The 25,429-nt window shown below is 42.8% G+C and overlaps 1 protein-coding gene across 5 annotated transcripts in view; it reads left to right on the forward strand.

Annotated features, from left to right (window-relative positions):
* The window catches only part of LOC6047387 (probable ubiquitin carboxyl-terminal hydrolase FAF), a 319,428-nt gene that overhangs the window by 18,008 nt on the left and 275,991 nt on the right, over positions 1–25,429 (forward strand). For 4 of the 5 annotated variants that reach the window (XM_038251497.1, XM_038251495.1, XM_038251494.1 and 1 more), the window contains 2 exons: positions 4,359–4,494; positions 12,485–12,630. In XM_038251497.1, the coding sequence (XP_038107425.1) occupies positions 4,412–4,494; positions 12,485–12,630 (229 nt within the window). In that variant the 5' untranslated portion in view covers positions 4,359–4,411. The remainder of the gene's footprint in view (positions 1–4,358; positions 4,495–12,484; positions 12,631–25,429) is intronic. The other variant, XM_038251498.1, reaches the window with a different exon arrangement.

Below are 25,429 nucleotides of genomic sequence, written 5' to 3' on the forward strand. Positions count from 1 at the left end.
GTTCTACAAGGGAATTGGGTCAAATTGGCAAACATTGATGTTTTAAAATTTGGCCATTCTAGTGCGTTTGAAAGGTCAAATTTGATGTAACAATGCCTAATTTACTGTAAAATGAATTACATCGCATCAAAGTAGCGATATTTACGAAAAAATAATTATTTTTCATTAAACCGAATGACGAAATGATCATTTAACCCCAATGTACCCCCGAATCTTTTTTCGCGGTGTTCATTCGCTCGCGCCAACTCGCGATCTCCGGGCGGTGAACTTTTCGCCCAATTTTGTCGCCGGCACTTTTCAATGAGAAGATTAATATCATTTTCTGCAGCAAATCTACTGTTGCAAATGTTGATATATATTTTTCCTTTGAATGAGTTAATTTTCGAATAATAAAAGTTAATCAAATTTTTTTTTGTTGAATCATTTTCTGAAAATAATGATCGCATTTTTACTTTACGCCTTACGGGTGCTTAAAACATTTTCTAAAAAAAGTTTCGTTCGATTTTTTATTAGTTACACTTAATTCAAAGATAAAATTACGCCGTTACATAAATTATGCAGATTACATGTCACAATTTTAAAATTTTATTGAATTTTATTAAACACACAAGTACATTCAGCTAAAAACATTTTTTTTTTTTTGAAAAACTAAAACAATAAAATCAACAATGCATATAGAAAACTATAGCACCATCTTGTGTTTTCTATTTTTTTTAATTAACGAAAATGTTGAAAAAATAACAGAAGTAAAAAAATTTGAGCTGGTAGATGTATTTTCCAGTCTTCAAAATTAAAATAACGTAATTAATCTTTTATAAATATTTGGCCCGGCCTTCAAAAACTTTGAGTACCCCTGCCTTATGCTTACTAGATAGGAAAACCAGCAAGCTTAGTACAAGAGAGCACACAGGCATCGATACTTGATTTTGGTATGATTTCATGGCATTTTACCATCTATTAAATAATGTCACACCCGAGCAGGGGTAAAAACACAGGAATACCAAATTTTGATATTACTTGGGCAAATAATAGAGGCCAAAATGTGCCATTGGTTGCTCAGTAATAGATGGTAAAATACCATACAATCATACCAAATTCTTGTATGCGGAAGACCACAAATATACCAAAGCATGTTACATCAAGGGTAAAATAATACCTCAAAATAAAACCATTTCAATACCAAGTTGAGCTATTCTGAATTTTGAAACATGGCTTGAATACCAAAACTTGGTATGGTTTTATTTTTTGGTATTCCCACGCCCATGGAACATTAGATTTCGTTATTCCTGTGGTCTTCCACATACATGATTTTGGTATGATTTCATGGTATTTTACGAACTATTACTGGGCAACCAAGGGCACATTTTGGTCGCTGTTATTTGCAAAAGTAATACAGGAGCAGCTGTGGCTGAATGGTTACAGTGTTTGCTTTGTAAGCGAATGGTTCTGGGTTCGATTCCCATCTGCTCCCATCGAGAAAGTTAAGGACATAGAAATACTTGAAATGCTGAATATGAACGAAAAATCAAAGTCGCTGAAGGCGGGGTTCGAACCCCCGTCCTTTGGTTTGGTAAGCAAAAATGCTAACCACTAGGCCATGGCGACTTGGTGAGCCTAGACTGGAATTAGGAATACTGTTACTACCAACCCGCAACACCTTTCGAGGTGTATCCTAGGGTTCTACCTCTCCTACTAACATTGAGTCCAAAACCTCCCTACAAACATCTATACCACTAAGGTGACGTAGGGGTCCTTGCGCACTTTAGATAGGTGTTTACTAACGATCCTTCATATCCCTGAGGATAGCTTGGATCCGGCCTGGACCCCCTTATGCCCTGGGCTGTATTACACACTCATCAAAAGATGAAGACATGGTATCTCCCGTGTTGGATTATTGTTCCGGATGAGGGTCTAACACAACCAGACCAAACAGTGGGATAAGCGTTGTGGAGCCTTCCGGTGGTGGGGCGTCCTCCAAATGCTAATGCTGTTATTTGCAAAAGTAATACCAAAATTTGGTATTTTCATGCCATTTTTGAAGCAGTTGCAATTAGTGAAAAAACGGAAATGATAACACAATGCTCCATATGCAACAGTAAAATCTACTCATCTAACGATTCCATGTTGTTCTTAGTGATATTCTTCGCCACATCGAATACATTTGTCATTGATGAACGGCTTTCCTTGAAGTTTTTGAAGCTTCTGAAAAATAACAAGATTGCAAAATAAATTAAATGGAATTAAATTCAAGTCACCAAAAATTCAATAATACTATCGATTGACTCGTTAATCAAAGTTTTTTTTATACTCACCCATATTCTCAGTGGGTATATCAAAAAGATTAAAAATCATTTTGACAATTTTTGGTTTACAAGTCATTAAACCGTAAATATAATACCATCATAATTAGTAAACCGACCGAGCCACGTAGCCCAGTGGTAACGCTTCCGCCTTGTAAACGGTAGATCGGGGTTCAAATCCCGGCTCGGACCAACACAACTGGTGCTCTTTTCCCTTCTGGATTCGATTGCTTAGTAAAGGGAAGGTAGTGTATCGTCACAAACTGGACCTTCGGAAGACAACCTATGGAATGTTAACATTAACCTTGACATGTTAACATTAAGTTGATTAATAAAAACTGTAACTGAATCCGCTTTGTAAATGCCGGCCCCGATACTCTTCACGGGTGTTCCCCTCAGGAACAGGAAAAGATTTACTTATAATTAGTAAAAAATTTCCCATAATTTCAGAAGAAAATGATAAAATACTGTAAAACCAAAATGTGGTATCCTGACTTTGAAAATCTTCCACAATTTCAAGTAGGGGAGAGTGGGGAGACTTGATCCCCGGGGACACTTGATCCCAAGCCTGTATCTCGTCAGCAGGGTAAAACAATTAGCTTTGTTCTAGAAAGTTGTGCGAAATTAACTAAAACTCATTGTAGAAAACAAAGAAAAAAATTAAAAAATGTTTGGATTGAGTTACACACATTTTTCTATAACGAGTTGCAAAAAACTTCCAAGAGATCTTTTTTTCTTTGTTTTGATATGTAGAGAAAACACTCAAAAATTATTCAAAAAAATATTTTTTATACATGAATTGCTTGATAAACTTATCAACTCCAAAACACTTACGCATTTTATGTTAAATTTATCGTCATACTATTTTTACAAACAATTGTTGAAAAAAGTGCGTTTAGGGAGACTTGATCCCTGCATTTTTACAGTCACTGGAATCAGCCTCAAGATTAATTAATTGGGCTGGGCTTTCATACATAGTTTCCTTTAGTATAGTTGTACATAACTTACTGCAGTTTGAACTTTTTTTCAAAAGTTTTGTAAACAAAAATGTCCAGCTTTTGTAAACATGCTTAATTTTGTTCTAAAAAATAATATTTTAAGTTTTCAAATATTTTACATACTAAACTTGTTATATTTTGAACACAAACGTACAGGTTTTATGTCAAATTGCTGTAACTTATAGAAAATTAAAAGTTTGGATGAAAAAGAAACATTTTGCTTAAGATTTCTTCAAAATGTTGAAAGGGGGATCAAGTTACCCCTAACATTTTGAAAATGCCGGTTTAAAATATTTTTTAAAAACGCTTGGCATTATTCGAAGAGTTTATCTGATGAAATACCCTTATCAGCAAAACATAGTTGAATGTTTAAGCTTTCAATTCATGCAAAAGATCATAGTTTTGTGAGAAATTGACAGAGTTATGTGCGATACATAAAAGGGGGATCAAGTCTCCCCACTCTCCCCTAATTTCTTTAGGGGGTACATTTTTTTTAATCAAGTTAGAAATTTTCGGTTTTCAATGAAAGCTTTTGCTTTGAGACATCATTTCAGCGCAAAATTAATTATTGGTCAAAATTTTCCCATAGTTTCAAAAGAATTTGATAAAACACTGTAATACCAAAATGTGGTATCCTGACTAAGAAAATTTATCACAATTTCAAGTAATTTCTTTAGAGGGTATATTAAAAAAAAATCAAGTTTGAAATTTTCGGTTTTCAACCAAAGCATTCGCTTTGAGACATCTTTTTAGCGCAAAATTACCTTATCAAAATTGGTCAAAATGTTCTCACATCAGTTTCAGAGGAATTTGATAAAATACTATAATACCAAAAGAATACCAAAAAAATAGTGTCCGATCATTGACAAATTCTGCTATTTTGCAATATCAAAACTATACCTTAAATTTGTATGATACCAAAAAAAGAGAAAAGTATTATTATGCATTTCCCTTGTTATTTACCCATTCTCTGGTTACTTGTGTCAGCCATGTATCTAGTATGTCCATTAATAGTTAAAATATCTTAATCTTAAATCTTATTTTATCTGCTGTATTTTAGATATGGTAATTCGTTGGAAATAGTCAATACACGTCTGGTAAACATAAAACATAATGACGTTCGACACAGGTGGACGATCTTCGGACTCACCTGAGGAACATAGCAATTCACAGTCTTCGGTCAACGCAGAAAATTCGTAAGTATAATAAGTTGAGGATTGTCTCAATATCAGACAGCATATTACCACAGACAAACAGACGAGACTCTCCATAAAAATTATTTTTGAAATCCATCGTCCTTCATCAAAAAACCATATGCCGAAGCGCAGCCCAAACATACCAATACAAACCCATAACTGTCATGTGTCATGTCAACGATGGGCGTTTCGAAACATCCGCGGGAAACGTGTCCACGGCGCAGTTAAGTTGCGTCAAACAGCAATTAGTGGCGAATGAGATGAAAAAAGTCGCGAAGATTTCAAAGATTTCGATCGGCGCAACATCGTCCACGGCGTCTTTTTCAGGGGGGTAGTATTTTTTGAGAAATAGCAAGAAAACCAAGGGGTAGGACAGAGAGAAACTGAGTGACTCAATTCCTCAAAGTTACTCAATCTTACTCAATGTTACTCAATTCTTCTCCTGAGTAATTGGAAGCCAGGTTACGGAATTTGTGGATAGATGTTTTGACAGATCAGCGTGATTGCAAGAAATTATTTCATCCCAAGAGGCTGCCGCATTTTTTTTTTCGATTTGGTTTTGCTGCGAAAAAAATGTTCCGGATTGTGATGCGGAAGGTGGAAGATTTCTCCGTTGCCGCACGTGATCATTTACAACGCAGTGGTTTTTGGTTCGCTGGCCAGGCCAAGCTTCACGCTCTTTGAATGTCACCGTTCGACCGTTCCGTCAAGCTGCTGACCTCGTCGTGCCAAAGTGACCTAGCACGCTACATTTCTGGAATCGCATCCGAATGGGCGGACGAGGAAGACCCCCGGGATCCCCTTAGTACGACTCGAATACGGCGGTTGTTCCGTGGCGGATGCCGTGCTTCCGGATATTTTGAAAGGGGTCCTCACCCGCCTGGATGAGTCAAGGAGCTGTTTTCTTATGTCGTTCGCGTTCTTATCATGGTGGCCAGGACCTGACACAGGTTGCTTATAGTATTAAACATTCTGCCAGTAATTGGCCTAAGTCGGAGGCGAATAGTGGGATGAAAAAAAAAGAAACTGAACAGAACTTTATTGATGAATGATTAAACACATTTGCTGGTGGAGGTTGATGTTTGGGTAAAGCTGCAGAAGAACGGTCGTTGCTGGATTGAGTTATCGTCAAATGTCCTCTTGGCTCAGCTTTTTGTAGTCGTTCTCGGGAAGGTGTTCGTAATGGCCTTCCTTTCGGAAACCGGTTCCACAAAATCTAATCCGCCCCATCATCGCCCTCCTCGATCTTGCATTGTTTTCACTACGTTTGGCCGGATTATTCCGGATTGCCTACCATTTCTTTCTGGCTTTGAAGCTTAGATCCACCTCACCGTACACTCGGAATGCCATCTGTTCTGCTGGGGGTCCGACCGAAGATGGCCAGAAAATCTAGTAGATCATTTCTCGCGTCTAGATATTTATCCTTCCGCTTGGCCGGCCGGCAGTCCATCCAGCCCGGGTCCAGTTATTTCTGTTGAGGATTCGATTCGCTTGGTCGCGAAAAACTCCTTTTTGCGGTCTTAATGTCGATCAGGACCTTTCCGGTCATTGCCACGATGAACTTTTTTACTTGGCCATTAATTAATGCTATCATTACTTCCGGTGATGACCTCGGCGCGTTCAAGAAGCGGTTTGTGCTGGGTGGATTTCGGCCAGCAGAGCTTCCAGCACTTCCTGAGGTGGAGTCATCGCCATGAATCCAAACTTTACGCATATCACCTGCAACAAATCATTACGAACATATCCCGTTCAAGGAATCGTTGCTTTCAGGTTGGTCAAAACGGGATAAAATGCTTCGTACCCTTGTTCGTACCGCACACGAAATTTCTCATCGATTCCTCGTCCACAAAATCGACTATCACATCGGCAACCGTAATCCTGGCCACCGTGTCGTATTGTACACCTTTGTTTCGCAGGATCAAAGTATGTCCATGTCGATCGGAGATGTTTGCTGGACCGGGGTTTTGGCCACGTTCCGTTGAAGACGATGGCGTCATTTTCTATAAATGTTCTATAAATAAAATTGCCTTCCGGGGGTAGTTTAAGCGGCCTGTGGGTTTTGTCCAGGTTGACGTCCTGTCGCTGTAACCTGAAAATAGTTAGATTTGCTTTTGTGCCAACTTGGACACTAAAATTCCTTTCCTCCACGGACACGGAATCAAAAAAAAAAGTTCAAAGAACTGCCTGAATTATTCTACCATTCTACTGGCCGTCGCCCAAAACTGTACAGGATTGCTTCCGGAACCATCCTTCCCAACGAACCGGCCTTTGCATCCGCCGTATCTAACGGAATTTTCAATAATTGAACCTATCTTTCTGTTTCGTTTGGTTTTTTCAGCTTCAAGTTGATTTTGCTTTGCATTATTTATCAACGTCAGTTGTCTCGCTTTCAAATGTCAGTGTCAAAATGTGTTACGTCGGTTGTGAACTCACATTAAGATCGAGAAATTCTGAGTGGCTCAATGTTTCTCAATTCTATTCAAGATTTCTCAAAATCACTCACTGTCCTACCCCTTGAAGAAAACTGTCATATACACATGAAAGTGTGGAACATCGCCGTTCATTTGCGGGGCGAACGAAAATCTTTGGTCGGGAAAAATCAAAGTTATCCTCATTTGAAGTTTTTGTACTTCTTCCTATGGGGCGAAATTTCGTCAATTTCAATTTAGTATTGTTATAAGTCTACATAGACATGATTTATGGTTCAATTCATATAACTTCTTATAGGAAATGATGCAAGGAACATTTTTCCTGAAGCACGCAAAGTGATTGAAAATAAGGGAAAAAAGTTATAAAGGTTTTATTGGAAATTTGGGAGATTTTCTGATAAAATTGCACACCCCTTTCCCAAAAACCGCAATGTTTTTGATATTCATATCATTATTTTGATGAATTTTTTTGAGAAATGTTTCTGGGCCCATTGAGTATACAAATCACTACAGAAAAGTGTAATTGGTTGGGTTTATGCCAGGGGTGACCAAAGTATGGCCCGCGGGCCAAACGTGGCCCGCGAGGTGATTTTTTATGGCCCGCGGACCCATTTTGAATAATAATGTAAAATGGCCCGTTGATCATTTGTTAAGTGATTTTATACTTTTCAAAATTAAGGTATTTTTCAACTTTTGCTAATCTTTTTTCCTTTCTGTTGATAATGCGTAATAAAATTGAAACTAGTAAATATTCTTCAAACATTTTTGGAAATACAGGCTTTCAGGATTTAGGTAGACTAATGTTGAAATCGGAAGAAATATGGCTGTTGCAAGTATTTTACAAAGCTTTTTTAACTACCATCCTCTCCCCCATTATTAAAAATTGACTCGAAAAATCACGGGCAAAAATATTATTTCAAATCATTTCAAAATATCCCCAGAAATTAGAGTGCAATCAGCTGAAATCAATTAAAAATGCATTCCTTTGCGTTTAGAATCATCTTGAGCATGTAAGCATTTGGTCTGGGTGATGAATAGAGAGAATGCGTAACGTGATTTTCGAATGATCCCACTTTGTTTATATCTGCAAAGTAGGAGGCTGTTCAAGCACAAGCATGACTTTTTTATTACTGGTTAATGAGCTGTATTATAATCAGTAGTATGTGTTCTATTTTGTCTAGTTTTTGTCATCTTTTGATGGAAAATTGTGTGTGTTTTCAAGTTTCGATCGGTTTGATTTTTTTTCCTTTACGGGTGACAATTTCGCCAATATTTTGATTTTTTGAAAACTATAGATTGCAAAGCATCTGGGCAGGTGCAAAATGCATTTGAAAACACTTTTTTCATTCAAATGTTAAAACAATGGCTTGTAATTTAAATGTTTATATTTTTTTATTTGTTTGCCTCCCCCATCGACTTTGGCCAGAGTCGAGGGACATAAATTTCAAAAAATATTTGCAACGGCCTAATAATTATAACAATACGAAAATCTCGCCTCCAACCTTTAAACCACACATTTTTCATTCTTGCAAAAAAAACACAATTTTTAATGATCGATAACAATATTCTCTATTTTTGGCGAACAGTAAATTGGTTCCACTTTGACAGTTCAAAGTTGTGGCCGTTTTGCGAACCACTATTCAGCACCCAGGTTCTGGTATACAAAAAAATATTGAGTGAATTTTCGATGAATAAATGTTTTTTGGCTGAAATGTTTTATTTTTCTAACATATATTTCGTTGAAATGTTGAAATTCTGGCTTTCAAACGATGTTTTATTAGTCACACTAAATTTACGCCGTTATATAAATTAGGCAGATTACATTTTGCCATTTTCAAAATATAAAAAAAAACTTTAAAATTGTATTGAGAACACAAGTAAATTCAGGTAAAAACTTTTTTTTTCAAATACCTACAACAATAAAATCAACAATACCTATAGAACACTGCCATTTTATGTTTTCTATTATTTTTATTAACGACAACTTTGAAAAAATACCAAAAAATAAAAACTTAAGCTGATAGATGAATTTTCTAGCCTTATAAATCAAAATAACATTTTTTTTAAATATCTTATTTGGCCCGTAAGCTCATTTGAGCTTCTAATTTGGCCCGGCTCCCAAAAACTTTGAGCATCCCTGGTTTATGCTCAACTGTAAGTAACTTTTATGAATTTTGGATTTCAACCGAATCAACATATTTTGGTGTGTTTTTGTTATAAAATGTAACGTTTTCCTTAGATTTTCTCATTTGTATTAGTCTTATTAAAACTCACAAGAGATCTCGTACTTATTTTGAGGTCAGGTGATAATATTGTAAATCAAAATCAAATCAAACCATCCACATTAACGACCCCCGGGTCTTTTGTGGTCTCTATTGCAAGTTTCTGCTCGAAGGCTTGAATGGGGAGAGCACCCATACCTCTTTCTACTCCAAGGAACCTTCCACCTCAGTGTTTGAAGGTCCAAAGGTCGTCATTTGGATTGCGAGTCCAACCGCCGCCAGCGATTCCACCGGAATAGGCTTGGTTTGGTGTGTTGTTTGTACACCTGGAATGACTTAACGGCCCAACAACCAAGGCCGGGACCGACATTTTACTTCCTCATCCGATGGAAAGTTGGAGCAGATGGGAATCGAACCCAGAATCATCCGCTTACAAAGCGGACAGCGTAACCATTCGGCCACGCACTGCCACTGTAAATAAAAAGATCAATTATTTGTGTGTTTTTTAGCAAAACAATTTAATTGTTGTATTGTTCGTTGTTTCAAATGTGAATGCCAGACTTGTTTAGTATGTTAAGCTCAATTATTTGAGATAAAATTAATAGATTTATATACATTAAAACTTTTTAATGATTTTTACGCAATATTTATGTTATTACCAATAATTGCAAGTTCAACTCTGTAGTTTCAATACAAACAATATAGCCCAAATGGAAATACAAATTATCAAAAGGCATAGACATAGAAACCCTGTGATATTTACACTGCATGTCTTAATTAAATAAAAAAAATATCATGTGGACCATGTACTCACAAAAAAAGTGAGATTTAAATGTAAACGGTACATTTTATAACCAAAACACACAAAAATATGTTGATTCGGTTGAAATCCAAAATTCGTAAATTGAGCATAAACCCAACCAATTACACTTTTCTGTAGTGATTTATATACTTAATGGGCCCAGAAACATTTCTCAAAAATGAATTAATCAAAATAATGATCTGAATATCAACAACATTGCGAATTTTTGGAAAGGGGTGTGCAATTTTATCAGAAAATCTCCCAAATTTTAAATAAAACCTTTATAACTTTTTTCCCTAATTTTCAATCACTTTGCGTGCTTCAGGAAAAATGTTCCTTGCATCATTTCCCAAAAGTAATTATATTTATGATCTGAACCATAAATAATGCCCATGTATACTTATACAGCAATTCCCCACGAAAACAGCATGATTCGAAAAAAAAAGTTCTCCGATCGGGCTCAAATTTTTTTCTGTTAGGCTGTAATTAAAAAACGCAACTTTTGGTACCATAACATGTATAGGTCATCGCTGAAATTTTAAAGTTATCGCAGTTTTAGTGAAAAAAGTCGAGTTTTTGCCGTTATCGTCATTTTCCCATTTTTGCGCGTGGCGCGTCGAAAAATCCAGTTTTTATTTTCAAAAAATCGTATCTCAGAGTATCGAAAACATAACTTCACCATTTTTTGATATGTTATGAGAAATTTTCCGAGGAATCCGATAAAAATATTTTCAGACATAGGCTCTTTGGTCCCGAGACCTTCAAAACAGCATTTTAAGTTTTCATACGACCTTTTCAACAGTTAAGCTAAATTTTTGAAACTTCTTACTATTTTTCCCAAATAGCCAAACTAATCACCTTTCTTTTGCGTCTAGGACAGCTAAAATCGGATGAAATGGCGCGTCGATATGATTTTTTGGAAAAAAGTGTTTTTTGCGAAAATCGACGAAAATTGCCATTTTTCGAACCACCCTAACACGGCGTAGGTCACCCTAATGGCCAAACAAAAAAATACGGGTCTAATTATATAGGCCAAGGATCCCCCAGAAAAAATTTGAGCCCGATCGGAGAACTTTTTTTTTCGAATCATGCTGTTTTCGTGGGGAATTGCTGTATAACAATACTAAATTGAAATATTCGAAATTTCGCCCCATCTAATCTAATCTAATCTAATCAGACCCTAGCGCAGCCAATCTTTCGAAGGGATCCTGGAGAGTGCCATAGGTTAGATGACGCCTAGCACTCTTCTTGTCATTTATTAACATTTGTAGTGCGCCATTGCATTGAAATGCACTGAAACATCACAAGCGTTAAAGCGGCCAGGCCTACTGCGTAAAGCCGTATCGCAGAGATGACTCGTAATTGGGTTGAGTTTGAGCACTGAGTGTTCGAACAACAACACAATTCTGAATCGACAGGGGAGGAAGAAGCGTGGGGACACACCACCATACGCTCCAAGATTTGGTTGTATTCGTTGGGAGCACCATGCTAAGAAGGTTTGGTACTCCGGGACCCTCTGGGATGGGACATTGTATTTCCACGAATGCCCTGGACACTATTTGCCGTGGTTATAGCGCCACAACTCGCTCTCTGTAACAGTATTCCTAATTCCAGTCCACGCTCACCAAGTCGTCATGGTCTAGTAGTTAGCATTTTTGCGTACGAATCCAAAGGACGGAGGATCGAACCCCGCCTCGAGCGACTTTGATTTTCCGTTCATATTCATTATTTTAAATTTATGTGTTCTTAACTTTCTCGTTGGGAGCAGATGGGAATCGAACCCAGAACCATTCGTTTACAAAGCGAACACCGTAACCAGTCAGCCACGGCCGCTCCCTGAAATATTCGAAATTTCGCCCCATAGGATTAAAGTTCAAAAACTTCAAATGAAGATAACTTTGATTTTTCCCGACCAAAGATTTTCGTTCGCCCCGCAAATGAACGGGGATGTTCCACACTTTCATATGTATATGACAGTTTTCTTGCTATTTCTCAAAAAATACTACCCCCCTGAAAAAGATGCCGTGCGTCAAAAAAACGACCAGCAGCAGCAATCTGAACAGCAATCTGAGCAGCAATCTAGAAGGATAAGCAGGTTGCTCCGAAGGAGATGACTTCACCACAGAATCTGGCTTCCTCCGCAGTAGCGGACGCCGCATGAGCGGCTACGGCATCGGCAGGCCTACTGGGTTAATAGTGGTGCAAAAGGTATGTCTTCGGTAGTCAGCCGCTCATCTGACCCTGGCCGAAACTGCCCCAATCTTGTCATATTTTGTTTTGTTTTCATTTGCTGCCACGTGCTCACGCTTAACTTTACAACAACAAAAACACATTACACACACTGAGGAAAGACGGGTGAGCTGTCACGACAGCAGCGCCATCAGCGCCGGGTGAGTGGATGCCGAAGCTATATTGCATTCGAAATAACCGTTTTTGGCTCGGTTATTGAAGGACGATGGTTTCGCACTCGAGTGTCCCGTCTGTTTGTCTGTGATGACATAAAAAAAACTTGTGTTATTTTTTATTTTGCCTTTTAGCAGCTCGGATGAGGTTTCACGGTTTCCAGAAGACAAGTTGGCCTCACTTAACATAAAGATATCTAGTTCGCGATGGGTGGTACCAGTGTTGCCGAATCAGGAGTTGGAATTATTATTAAATGCGGCTATAAGACTTTCTCAAGCTGGTTTGTATTACTTCATAGAATTGGTTTTCACTTAAATTTGTATTTTTTTCGCAGTAATTTTGAGTTTTGACCCAGAAGGAGGGTAACCGTATAAATTAGAGCAACACATGTCTTATGGCGAGAAACATTGGAAAGTGATAAACATTGAATAAAGAAGATAATTAGCGAAAAAATTGTGCACTGTATTCCGCCGGGGAATTGAACCCCGTTCTATCTCATACCGTGAGAACGCATCACCGATCTGCCAACGGAACCAAACCACCGTGCTGAGAGGCGACCTCTTAGAACGTGATCTTACCCAGTAGAAACCCAGTAGAAACAGATCACGTTCTAAGAGGTCGTCTCTCAGCACGGTGGTTTGGTTCCGTTGGCAGATCGGTGATGCGTTCTCACGGTATGAGATAGAACGGGGTTCAATTCCCCGGCGGAATACAGTGCACAATTTTTTCGCTAATTATCTTCTTTATTCAATGTTTATCACTTTCCAATTGTTGGGGCCGAGCCTTCCTGCCCAACACAGAAATTGTTAACGAGGAGATCGCTGGGTCGTTTCCTGTGGTCCTGTTCCTCCACCGGGTCGTAAATCCTTTGGAGAACTTGGTTGGTTACTTCTTGGGGTTGTCCAGGGCTCTAGTCCAACCGTAGAGCCAGTAAAACACACGTATAACACCAAACACGTATATTTAATCTTAATCGCACTATATTTACAGTAATTCTAGTTAAGCCGTAGTTATTAAGATTCCCAGTATCCGACTGGTGCGCGGAACGCGCGGAGGCACCCGTGGCCTCGTTACCCGACCATGGTTCGGTTTGTACTGATCCTGACCTATCCCAAAGATCTGATAAATAGCCTAAAGTGTCGTAGATTGCGTAATTAGAGTACAATTGTGTTATCTCAGAGAAGTGATCGCTTCTCCCTGAGAGAGATCATTCCCTGGACCCGTGAGATGTTGGTTCTGGTCAAGTTATCGTTTTGCCGTCCTACTCTAACCTACAGTGAGGCTCCCGAGCTCCCGAACATTCTCACCCACCCTGAAATTTCCCCTGAAATTTCTGAACTCCTATTACGAAAGTTAAAATCCAAAAAAGTGTAAACAATCATGGTCAAATCTGATACAAATGTTGAAAAATTGTGTCCAAAGTTGGTGTACCTAAACCTGGTCCAAGCTGGATTGACCCATGACTTAATTGCTCACCCACCGTTTGGTAACGTGGAGTGACTCTTGATATTTTGTTGACCTCCTACTAGTTCATTCATTAGTTTTCCTCTTCCAATTGAATGTTTCCAGACGTGTGATTGCTTCACAACGTCTCTCCATCAACGCTGTGCAGGTGTGATCCGTCCCTGGTTGTCCAAACCGTTGATAATCAGCTTCGTCCTGCCGATGTTCCTTGCCAGCGCACGCCGTGTACGCTCCTGTTGGTTGCGCACCGTCGAGTCCTCGACCAGATGTGCCTGTTGACCTTGACCGCCGATGCAGGTGTTGCTGTCCCGCCGCGTGCCTTGACTCACCGTTGTTGTATGACGTCGGTTGACGCCGTCATCTCAGCCAGATGTCCTTGGAATCTTGCAGTGTCCCCTTCACTGTCACCAGAACCGGGTTCCTTGGAAAGCAGCTCGCCAGAATCTCGATGTAAACGGAGCCCATACTCCGTAGGCGTGCTCCCCTTTGCTGTGTCTCAGCAGTCGACGACTGATTGCCGAGCTCTCGGCGACGTTGCGTGTGGATGTGGTAGTTTGTGGATTCTCCAAGCGAAGTGATCGCCGAAACCAATACCTTTGTAGATCCTCGCGTCCTTGTGAACAGCCTTCCCCTTGACGAGGCTGAATCCCTGGTAGTTGCAGTGTATCCTCGACTGCTTGGGTTGACACCGGAACCGGACACAGGAAGTGTCGTGGGTGTGTGTATGCGCAGTGCTCCGTTGACTGCTTGGAGGACGGAAGTCCACTCTTCGTTTGCCCTGATGTAACCGAAATCTTGTTACGTGGTCGTACAGTTCGTCCTGGACTGCACGTGGGATGGAAGCCCGTTGCTCCGCTGGCCCGATATTTTGATTCCGTAGGAACCGGAACCCTTGCTCCGTGGTGTTCGCATTGACCTATGATTCCGCCCGTGGGAATGCTTCACCAGCTGCCCTTGCAGTGGTCACATGATCTGGCATCGTCCTTGGTGACCAGATCGCCGGTAGGTTGGCTAAGTCCAAAATCCTTCCATTGGACTCTTTCTCCAGGTGTGCGCGTCCCAGTGACGCAGCCCTCGCGTAGGTGAGATGACCGTTTCCCGAAACCTTTGGATGACGTCACAGTGACGTCAACTCGCCTCTAGAGTAGCCACTCCAGGGGTTGCAGTGCTCCTGACTGCTTTGGGATGGGAGCCCAGTGCTCCACTTGTCCAGGTTGGACCCTGAACCCTTGGTCGGATTGTGCAGCGCGTCCTCGGCTGCTTTGGATGGGAGCTGGGTGCTCCGCTTGTTCAGGTGGGATCCTGAACCCTAGTTTCGGGAATGTGCAGCGCTTCCTTGGCCGCTTGGGGTGGGAGCCCAGTGCTCCGCTAGTCCAGGTGGGATCCTGGACCCTGGCCTTGGACCGGTCAGTGGGTGGTGGCATTCCTTGTGGCCACGCTTGTATCCAATGCCACGTGGCGACCGTTCGCCGATCGTGGTCGATGACGTACCAGTGACGTCACGCTTGGTGGACATGGTTCAGCCTCCCTGAGCCACGCCTGCGCTCCGAATTCCGGACCCTGCCCAGAGTAGCGCCCTGCCATAACCGTCCTTGGTTACGACAAACCTTGGTAGTGTGGATTCTGCAGAACTCCAAAACGTCGCCCCAGGCAACATTCGCATCCACGACCCTGCCGTGGTAGTTGTTAAATGGCGTTCCAACCGAGATGAATGAGGTGTCTGACGTCACCATACGCCTTCCAGAACCAGCATCACATATTTCACGTGCTCGCTGTCCAGCGAGCCCTTTCCGTATTTCTCAATCGGTCGACGAGCAGCAACATGTAGAAGAGGATAGAAACGAATCTTACAAAACACTTGCATGTGCCTCCTCTTCGTGCTGCGAGACGTCCCGAACCGATCCCGTTCCGATCAGTCACGTGGTGCGACCGACCAGAAGTAAACAATCCGAAGCAGCGATGGTTGTTTGATTGTATGGTTCCTCGAGGTGTTGAGTCGGACTTGATGGTTATCCTCGCCGACTGGACTCCTGGTAGCTTGGGTTGCAAGACTTGGCGAGAGATTATAATTGTACTCCCACGCGACTTGTCAAGCCTTATCCAGATGTTGTTCGTACATGGACCATCTCTCACAGTCGGTCCCAGTACAGCCAGTGAATGAAGTCCGGATCGTTTGAAGAGGATAAAGTTACGGTTACTTGGTGTAGTCTCCAGACGTCTAAACTTCGGTAGACATATATTCAAAGTTTTTTACCTTACGAGAAATGTTATGCTGCAACCTCTCCAAACCGATCGTCCTGTCCATCAGCAATCGAGCAGAGAAACCTTCAGCTGCACGAAGTGTGTCCGTTGTTCCAGGACACCCGATAGTCACCGTTGCGCAGAACATAGCCATCGACCGTCCGTCAATGAGCGTGAATTCCAGATCTGCGTCTCCACTCAGCGACCATTCATTGAACCATGTTTGCGGTCACGTGAGGACCATTCCTCAGCAGTGCAGTTCGGACATCGTAGAAGATTGTTTCCGCAGAAAGTTGAGAAAAGTTGGTGTGAGTACATTGCCATTCATGCTTCGGCCAGACACATACACTTGATTTGTAGTATTTACCTTTGGAAGTAAAGGATTTCCCTCGTTGAGTGTGTGCGACCGAGCTGCCTTGGGTGTAGTGATGATCGTTCCTTTTCCACACGATGCCACACTTTCGCAGTTCCTTGCATGCTATGACGATCACGTGCTGCTATAGGTTAGCACACATGTAGGTAGTAGTGCACAATATCCAAACCAGTGGACTGTATGTAGATCCCAAGCCGCGTAACCAATACGGCAACCTTCCGAGTTGTGATGATACGACGATGGTAGTGGTAATCCAAACAATCTTGATGATCTGCGTGATCGCGTAACCTCCGTGCCGATTCCACAACGACGACGATCACTCGATGCGGGCGTGTAGTGGTGTTTTGCGAGATGAAAATTGGTGTTAGAACCGAGTAGTTGCTTGCTTCGGCATGCGACATATACTGAACTAATATTTACCTGGAAAACTGACTGCCACGCAGGTTCAGTATTGTCCGAGCTGGGTTGGTTTAGTACGACCTCCCTCCAGATCCGTAACAGCTCCCGATGAACTGTCCCAGAAGCAGCAATCCCGCGTTGTTCCAGATTCAACTCGATCTCGTTTGGTCCATGATGATAAGTTGAAGTTCGACGGGGAATCCAAATCCCGCAAATCGACCAGAAGTGAGCCATCCGTTGGCGTAGAGTTGACCACCGGCCAATGTGGTGTTTGTGACCATCCATCACGGTCCGTAGAGTTAAAGAACGCCATTTGCCTTGGCGCAAATCCACAAGTACGAGGTACTAGAGTGGGTTTTGTACAAACCGATTGCTAGTGGTGGTGATAGCTCCAACTAGCGCCAATTCCATCCGCGATGGCCGAATCCTTTTGTCCTTCCATCCATAGACGCAGCGTTCTCCCCGGGCCGGATCCATCCTGGATCCGGCTCGAAGGACCATTATGTTGGGGCCGAGCCTTCCTGCCCAACACAGAAATTGTTAACGAGGAGATCGCTGGGTCGTTTCCTGTGGTCCTGTTCCTCCACCGGGTCGTAAATCCTTTGGAGAACTTGGTTGGTTACTTCTTGGGGTTGTCCAGGGCTCTAGTCCAACCGTAGAGCCAGTAAAACACACGTATAACACCAAACACGTATATTTAATCTTAATCGCACTATATTTACAGTAATTCTAGTTAAGCCGTAGTTATTAAGATTCCCAGTATCCGACTGGTGCGCGGAACGCGCGGAGGCACCCGTGGCCTCGTTACCCGACCATGGTTCGGTTTGTACTGATCCTGACCTATCCCAAAGATCTGATAAATAGCCTAAAGTGTCGTAGATTGCGTAATTAGAGTACAATTGTGTTATCTCAGAGAAGTGATCGCTTCTCCCTGAGAGAGATCATTCCCTGGACCCGTGAGATGTTGGTTCTGGTCAAGTTATCGTTTTGCCGTCCTACTCTAACCTACAGTGAGGCTCCCGAGCTCCCGAACACCAATGTTTGTATTTTTTTATTTTGACCAACTTTGTGTGGGCCCTTCCTATTAACAAAAAAGTATTTTTCACATGTTCAAAAGTGAATGGGGTCGTACCACAATAAGGCAAGTGGAGAGGAAGTCGAGCCGCTGTCAGTGCGAGCCACCTCCATAAGCTTGCGGTTGTGAGAGCAGAAAGGAGATCTTGCGAGATATCGTGTAAAATGAGACAGAATATTTTCTTCGTTCGACCCAGGTACCACCACTCCGTCACGAGATATCGAAAAATTGACCTCGAATTCGTGATCAGGTATAGAAAAGTTACCCTTTTGGACAAAATTTCCTTATCTAGCGCGACCACTAGGCTGCCCGGTCGGAAAATAATCTGGTAAATTTGAGTGTTTAGCGCAGGCGGACGTTTGTCGTGCAGTTCAGACACACTTGGCACACTTATTCTAGCCAAGTTTTGTGTAACGCCAGACGAATCTGCCGAAAATTGGGCGAAATTTCTACCAGCTGTCTGGTAAAAACAATCAAATTTACCAGAAATATCAAAGCGAAACAATCCACTCTAACGACCCCGGGGTTTTTTGTGGTCTCAGTAGCAAGTATCTGCTCATTTCTAGGCGTCCGAAGGTTATGTCACCCAAAACCTCTTTTGCGCAAATGGACCGACGTTTTACTTCCCCAGGAGGATAAGGCGGGAATCGAACATGTGCCCCATAGCATCTTAGAAATCGGCAGCCGAAGCCGCTAACCACCGCGCCACGTGGCCCTGTGAATATAATTAATCTTTAATTTCAAACAGAGTGTCCACTAGGGTGACAATAAAATAAACGAAATCAGGGATACCTTCTGACTCCTTAGGCAAAAAAAAATCGTTACCAATTTTACGGGTTAGGTGTAAGGGTCGCTTTTATCGTGGAAGTTTATATGGGGAAATCGCAAAAATATATGCAGACAAAAATCACAGGTCTCGCCCGAAATTGTCCAAGTGTGAGATTCTTGTAGGAAATTAAATTCCTTACAACTTTGCTGAAAAGTGCAAAACGATCCGAGTTTCTAAGCATTGCACAGTGGGAAAAAAGGACCCAAAAAATTACCGCAACATGATTTCGCGCAAACCATCGATTGCTATACACCAAAAGGTTCGTTTTTGCACCAGGAACAATAATCCGATGAAAAATCGCACCGCACGGACCGGCGGCCGGAAAACAGGTCACCGGAAGATCCGGATTTTTGGAAAAAGTGTCAGATTTATCCAATTGTGAACTGATAAGCTTTCTTCTACCATGAATAGTCACGCAAAACAATCCTAGAATAATATTAAATACCATAGGACCCATCGGAACCGGTTCCACCGATCTCCGGTGGCCACATCCGGAACCGCATTAGGAAACAGCGTAAACTAGTCATGCGACGTATCAAACTTCTTGATTTTGAATGGGGACATGAGTTATACACTCCTCTTTTTAAAACATGAAGTTTGATATGTCGCAAGAGTGGTTTCAGGAATTTGCCAAATATGATCTTCGGATGTGGCCTCCGGAGAACCAGGAGCGTGTAATCCAAGATGGCGTCCAATATGGCGAAGAGAGAATCTTCAAGTATTTTTAAACAACATGTAACAGGCGACAGGACAGGAGCGTGTAATCCAAGATGGCGTCGAATACTTGCAGATTCTCTCTTTGCCATATTGGACGCCATCTTGGATTACACGCTCCTGGAACGCCGTGACCGATTTTCATGATCATATTCGGGTTCAGCGACCCCAAATTAGTTAAATTTGATCGGTCACAAGCCTGTTACATCTTGTTTAAAAATACTTGAAGATTTTCTCTTCGCCATATTGGACGTCATCTTGGAGATTGGTGCGCTGGAAGTGGGGACGCGAAGTCGTGATTATGCAGGTTAATTTTTTTGTGCTTTTGTGTCGCTGTTCGTATGGGGTGAGTGATTGTGGTAATCGAATAATAGCATCATTGGTGCGCTGGAAGTGGGGACGCGAAGTCGTGATTATGCAGGTTAATTTTTTTTGTGTGCTTTTGTGTCGCTGTTCGTATGGGGTGAGTGATTGTGGTAATCGAATAATAGCATCATTGGTGCGCTGGAAGTGAGGACGCGAAGTCGTGATTATGCAGGTTAATTTTTTTGTGCTTTTGTGTCGCTGTTCTTATGGGGTGAGTGATTGTGGTAATCGAATAATAGCATCATTGGTGCGCTGGAAGTGGGGACGCCTGTTACATCTTGTTTAAAAATACTTGAAGATTCACTATTAGCCATATTGGACGCCATCTTGGATTACACGCTACTGGGTCGCCGTGACCGATTTTCATGGTCATATTCGGGTTCAGCGACCCCAAATTAGTTAAATTTGATCGGTCACAAGCCTGTTACATCTTGTTTAAAAATACTTGAAGATTTTCTCTTCGCCATATTGGACGTCATCTTGGAGATTGGTGCGCTGGAAGTGGGGACGCGAAGTCGTGATTATGCAGGTTAATTTTTTTGTGCTTTTGTGTCGCTGTTCGTATGGGGTGAGTGATTGTGGTAATCGAATAATAGCATCATTGGTGCGCTGGAAGTGGGGACGCGAAGTCGTGATTATGCAGGTTAATTTTTTTGTGTGCTTTTGTGTCGCTGTTCGTATGGGGTGAGTGATTGTGGTAATCGAATAATAGCATCATTGGTGCGCTGGAAGTGAGGACGCGAAGTCGTGATTATGCAGGTTAATTTTTTTTGTGCTTTTGTGTCGCTGTTCTTATGGGGTGAGTGATTGTGGTAATCGAATAATAGCATCATTGGTGCGCTGGAAGTGGGGACGAAACGAAACGAAACTATTGGCACTACGCCCCCCGGGGCATGGCCTTCCTCTAACGTGGGATTTCTGCTCCAGCGCCTCTGACGAGACAGGAGAAACCGGGACCGACGTTTTACTTCACCATCCGATAGAAGCTCAGTGGATAAGGCGGGAATCGAACCCGCGTCTCATAGCATCATCGGGATCGGCAGCCGAAGCCGCTACCCCTGCGCCACGAGACCCACAAGTGGGGACGCGAAGTCGTGATTATGCAGGTTATTTTTTGTGTGCTTTTGTGTCGCTGTTCGTACGGGGTGAGTGATTGTGGTAATCGAATAATAGCATCATTGGTGCGCTGGAAGTGGGGACGCGAAGTCGTGATTATGCAGGTTAATTTTTTGTTGTGCTTTTGGGTCGCTATTCGTATGGGGTGAGTGATTGTGGTTATCGAATAATAGCATGCCTTACTGAATTATTTGTGTCTTGAGCGTAATTTTCGTTGAGTAATTGGTGTTTTTTTGTGATTTTTTCTGTGATCTTAATTAATTGTTTTGTGATTTTCAAAGCCCTTCCTACATCATCGTTGATCGGAAGGCACGGCGTCGGGTAAATTGTGTATATTTTTTTCGAATAAGGTTTTATTTTTGGTATGGTGAAAAAGCCATTTCTCTATAATGATCGAAAGACGCACTGACATTTTGAATTAATTAATAGTGGAGTGAAATAATTGTGAGTGAGTGATTTTGTGTGTTAACCAGAAAGTCCTTCTCATAGCATCGTTGCTCGGAAGGCTCGCCGACGGGTCTGTTATGAAAGTCCTCCCCATAGCATCGTAGCTCGGGAGGCATCGAAAAGCCAATACCTTATCCTACTAACCCAAAAAATAATAATCACGTGATGCTTGAAGGAGATGCTGTGGATTCAACGGTCTCAAGCGGTATCAACAAGTATATAGCGAAAAACTGTGTGCTTGATGAGTCTGCAACTTCAATTATCGGACTAACATTCCTCCCTTTCGATGAACTGCAGGCTTCTTGGGAGGGCGCCGGTATTGACTAATAAAGTAGGGATCTTGGACGCCATCTTGGATTACACGCTCCTGGGTCGCCGTGACCGATTTTCATGGTCATATTCGGGTTCAGTGACCCCAAATTAGTTAAATTTGATCGGTCACAAGCCTGTTACATGTTGTTTAAAAATACTTGAAGATTCACTATTCGCCATATTGGACGCCATCTTGGATTACACGCTCCTGGGTCGCCGTGACTGATTTTCATAGTCATATTCGGGTTCAGCGACCCCAAATTAGTTAAATTTGATCGGTCACAAGCCTGTTACATGTTGTTTAAAAATACTTGAAGATTCACTATTCGCCATATTGAACGCCATCTTGGATTACACGCTCCTGGGTCGCCATGTTCGATTTTCATGGTCATATTCGGGTTCAGCGACCCCAAATTAGTTAAATTTGATCGGTCACAAGCCTGTTACATGTTGTTTAAAAATACTAGAAGATTTTCTCTTCGCCATATTGGACGCCATCCTGGATTACACGCTACTGGGTCGCCGTGACCGATTTTCATGGTCATATTCGGGTTCAGCGACCCCAAATTAGTTAAATTTGATCGGTCACAAGCCTGTTACATCTTGTTTAAAAATACTTGAAGATTCACTATTCGCCATATTGTACGCCATCTTGGATTACACGCTACTGGGTCGCCGTGACCAATTTTCGTAGTCATATTCGGGATCAGCGACCCCAAATTAGTTAAATTTGATCGGTCACAAGCCTGTTACATGTTGTTTAAAAATACTTGAAGATTCTCTCTTCGCCATATTGGACGCCATCTTGGATTACACGCTCCTGGGTCGCCGTGACCGATTTTCATGGTCATATTCGGGTTCAGCGACCCCAAATTAGTTAAATTTGATCGGTCACAAGCCTGTTACACACGCTTACCAGGGGAACTCAAATTTGAGTGGATCCAATCAAAACGGCGCAAACCGTAGCCATACAAATTTGACATCGAGTACCCGAACTTAATTTTAACATGGTGAAGCCGATCTCAAATTTGACATGGGCTGGGTACCGGAAAAATCCTCCAGGAAAGCAGAAAAATGGTTCCGGGGGACGGATATCGGTTCGGAATGATAGTGAAAAGGAAATTGTCGTTTTGGGCTAGTTTTTTGTTAATTTTATTTGAATTTTAATGGTGTTATAATTTAACTTAATTCCATAATTTTCAGCATTAGGAGCAACGGATCCTCCTGCAAACCTTCGTGCTACTGCTCGTACCGAAGGATTGCCACCCGGGACATCTTGTTTAGCGTAATTCAACGGAATTGACTACGGGTGGACGAGGACTAGCGAGTGACACTTGTCGACATCGTTGGAGAGTTCGGTGACAAGGTTGCGCGGGCTATCGGTTCGGACGATTAGAATAACGATTACGTTCCAGCGGCCGGATTACGATGCTCTTGTCGAGCGGATCACCGGGGACGGCTGTCAAAGACGGACAGGCAGAAGGCTTGGCCTTGGGTGTGCGTTCGCAGGTCGGCGTGCGTTCGATGGCGGGGAACCGGAGACGGGTGCATCCTGGGCGACGTGGCCACGTTGCCCAGGTCCAGGTTGCTGTAATCCAACTTGAACTCGAACCGCTTCTGCTCGGCCAAATTGTCATCGAACAGGAAAAGATCGTAGAAAAACTGACGTGGAGTTGGAGAAATTGCGCAGCTTCGGGGCCACCGGACATTCGAATTGATGCCACAGATTCCAGCTCTTCTGCCGACACTCCTCGCCGCAGTACATGAAGAAGACGCAGCCCGGGCAAGGAATCAAGCTGTTGCTGAACTTGACTCCGCAGTTTTCGTAGCACAGCTTGAAGTCAATCACCGTCAGCAGCGGTTCCGCATATAATCACGTCCCCGGATTAAAGTCCTATTCGGCGACCAGGATACGCCGGTGATCAAACCTTATTCCCTTGGCCAGGAGGGCTTGATGTCCACATTAATAACCATCCGCGGACTTGAAACCTTCGAACGGCCAGCGGCAATCTACTGCTCGCCCTGCTCGAAGTAAACCGCCGACCTTCAAATTTGCTTTGAGAATCTACTTCAGGGTCAAAAACTTAATTCTGTCTTTGACTGGAAGTTGGCCCGCTTCTGCTTGAATCACGTGGATCGGTGTGGTCTTCAGGTATCCCATTGCACTTCTCAGATAAGCATTATGGACGGTTTGGATTTTCTGTAGGTTGCTTGGTGCCGCTGCTCCGTAGATCGGTGCTCCGTACTCGGTCTTGCTTCTAATCAGGGCGTTTCCGACCTTGACCAAGGTGTCGGGACATGCTCCGCTGTTCCATCTGCCCAGCAACTTGATGATGTTGGCTTTGGACGCGCCTTTTTCCTTCACATCCTCTATGTGCTTTCTGTGGGTCAATGTCTTGTCCATAGTGAAACCGAGGTACTTGTGGGTGTTGTTGATCTCCACCTTTTCCCGTCTGATTTTTATCATCAAGTGTTCGTGGTTTTTGTTGGTGAACGCGATCGCTGCACATTTGCTGACGTTGATGGTCAGATTCAGGCTCTCTAGGGCTGCTGCCAACTTTTCCAGGAATCGGTTAGTTCGGTTTGCTGCTTCTTCCAATGTATCTCCAATTCCCAACACAGCGAAGTCGTCCGCGAACTGGATCAGCTCACTACCGTCTTCTTTGACATCGTGCAGGGGGATGGTGTAGAAGTTGAAGACTATAGGAGATCCTGGGCATCCCTGTGGTAGCCCCTCACTGGTGCCGTCCGTCTCGAGCACTTGGGTCCTTTTGCTCAGGTAGGTGAATAACCAGGAAATGAGCTTCCCAGGGATACCCAAGTTGACCAGCGTTTTCATGAGGATGTTAAGATCGACGCTATCAATCGCGCCGGACAGATCCAAGAACACTCCGATGGCCTGATCTTTCTCCCGTTTCGCCTCCTTGATCCGGTTGACTAGGTAGTTGACGCAGGTAATTGCTGAACAGTTCTTCCGAAACCCAAAAGACAGTTTAGGTAGAAGATTTTCAGCCTCCGCGAACTCATTCAACCTGTCCTTAACCGTGCTGTTGATCAACTTGAGGTTGACGTTCATCAAGGCTATCGGCCTTCTGGAGGACGGGGAAAGAGGATCACCTTTTTGCTTGGGGATCGGTTTCACCTTGACACACCTCCACCTTTCCGGGATTTCCTCGCTGACGAAAACGTGGTTGAGCATTTCGCACAGCTTGGTCTGAAATCCCAGGTCAAGCCCCTTGATGATCGCGTAAGACACTCCGTCTCCGCCAGGTGCCGAGTGCTTTTTCTTCCTTTTGAGCGTGTTCAGGATTTCGGTTACTGTGATTGGGCGTTCGTATCCTTTCAGCTCTTCGTTGGTTCGGATCTCCGGTCGGCACGTCTCCTTGAGCTTCCCATCGTAGTAGTACTCCATGAACGCCTTACCGTCCTCCTCCGACATTTCCGGTTTCGCCGAGACTTGTTGGGTTAACGCTACGTCCAGACCTTTAATGATGTTCCAAAGCTGTTTCAAAGGGGTTGATTCATCCACTTGCTCGCTGAGTTCCTTGTTGTACTCCCGCTTCGCTCGCCTTATCAACCGTTTCAAAACAGCTCGTCTCTTCTGTAGTTCCAGTTGGTTTGTGAGGGATTTGGTCTTGTTGTAGCGTCTCAACTGTTCTCGTTTGGCTACGTAGGCTGCCTCAATGTCTTCGTTCCACCATCGCTTCAAATAGTTGGCTTTCTTGTTTTTTACCACGTACGAT

This window comes from Culex quinquefasciatus, chromosome 2, assembly GCF_015732765.1.
Source record: "Culex quinquefasciatus strain JHB chromosome 2, VPISU_Cqui_1.0_pri_paternal, whole genome shotgun sequence".
Lineage (NCBI taxonomy): Eukaryota > Metazoa > Arthropoda > Insecta > Diptera > Culicidae > Culex > Culex quinquefasciatus.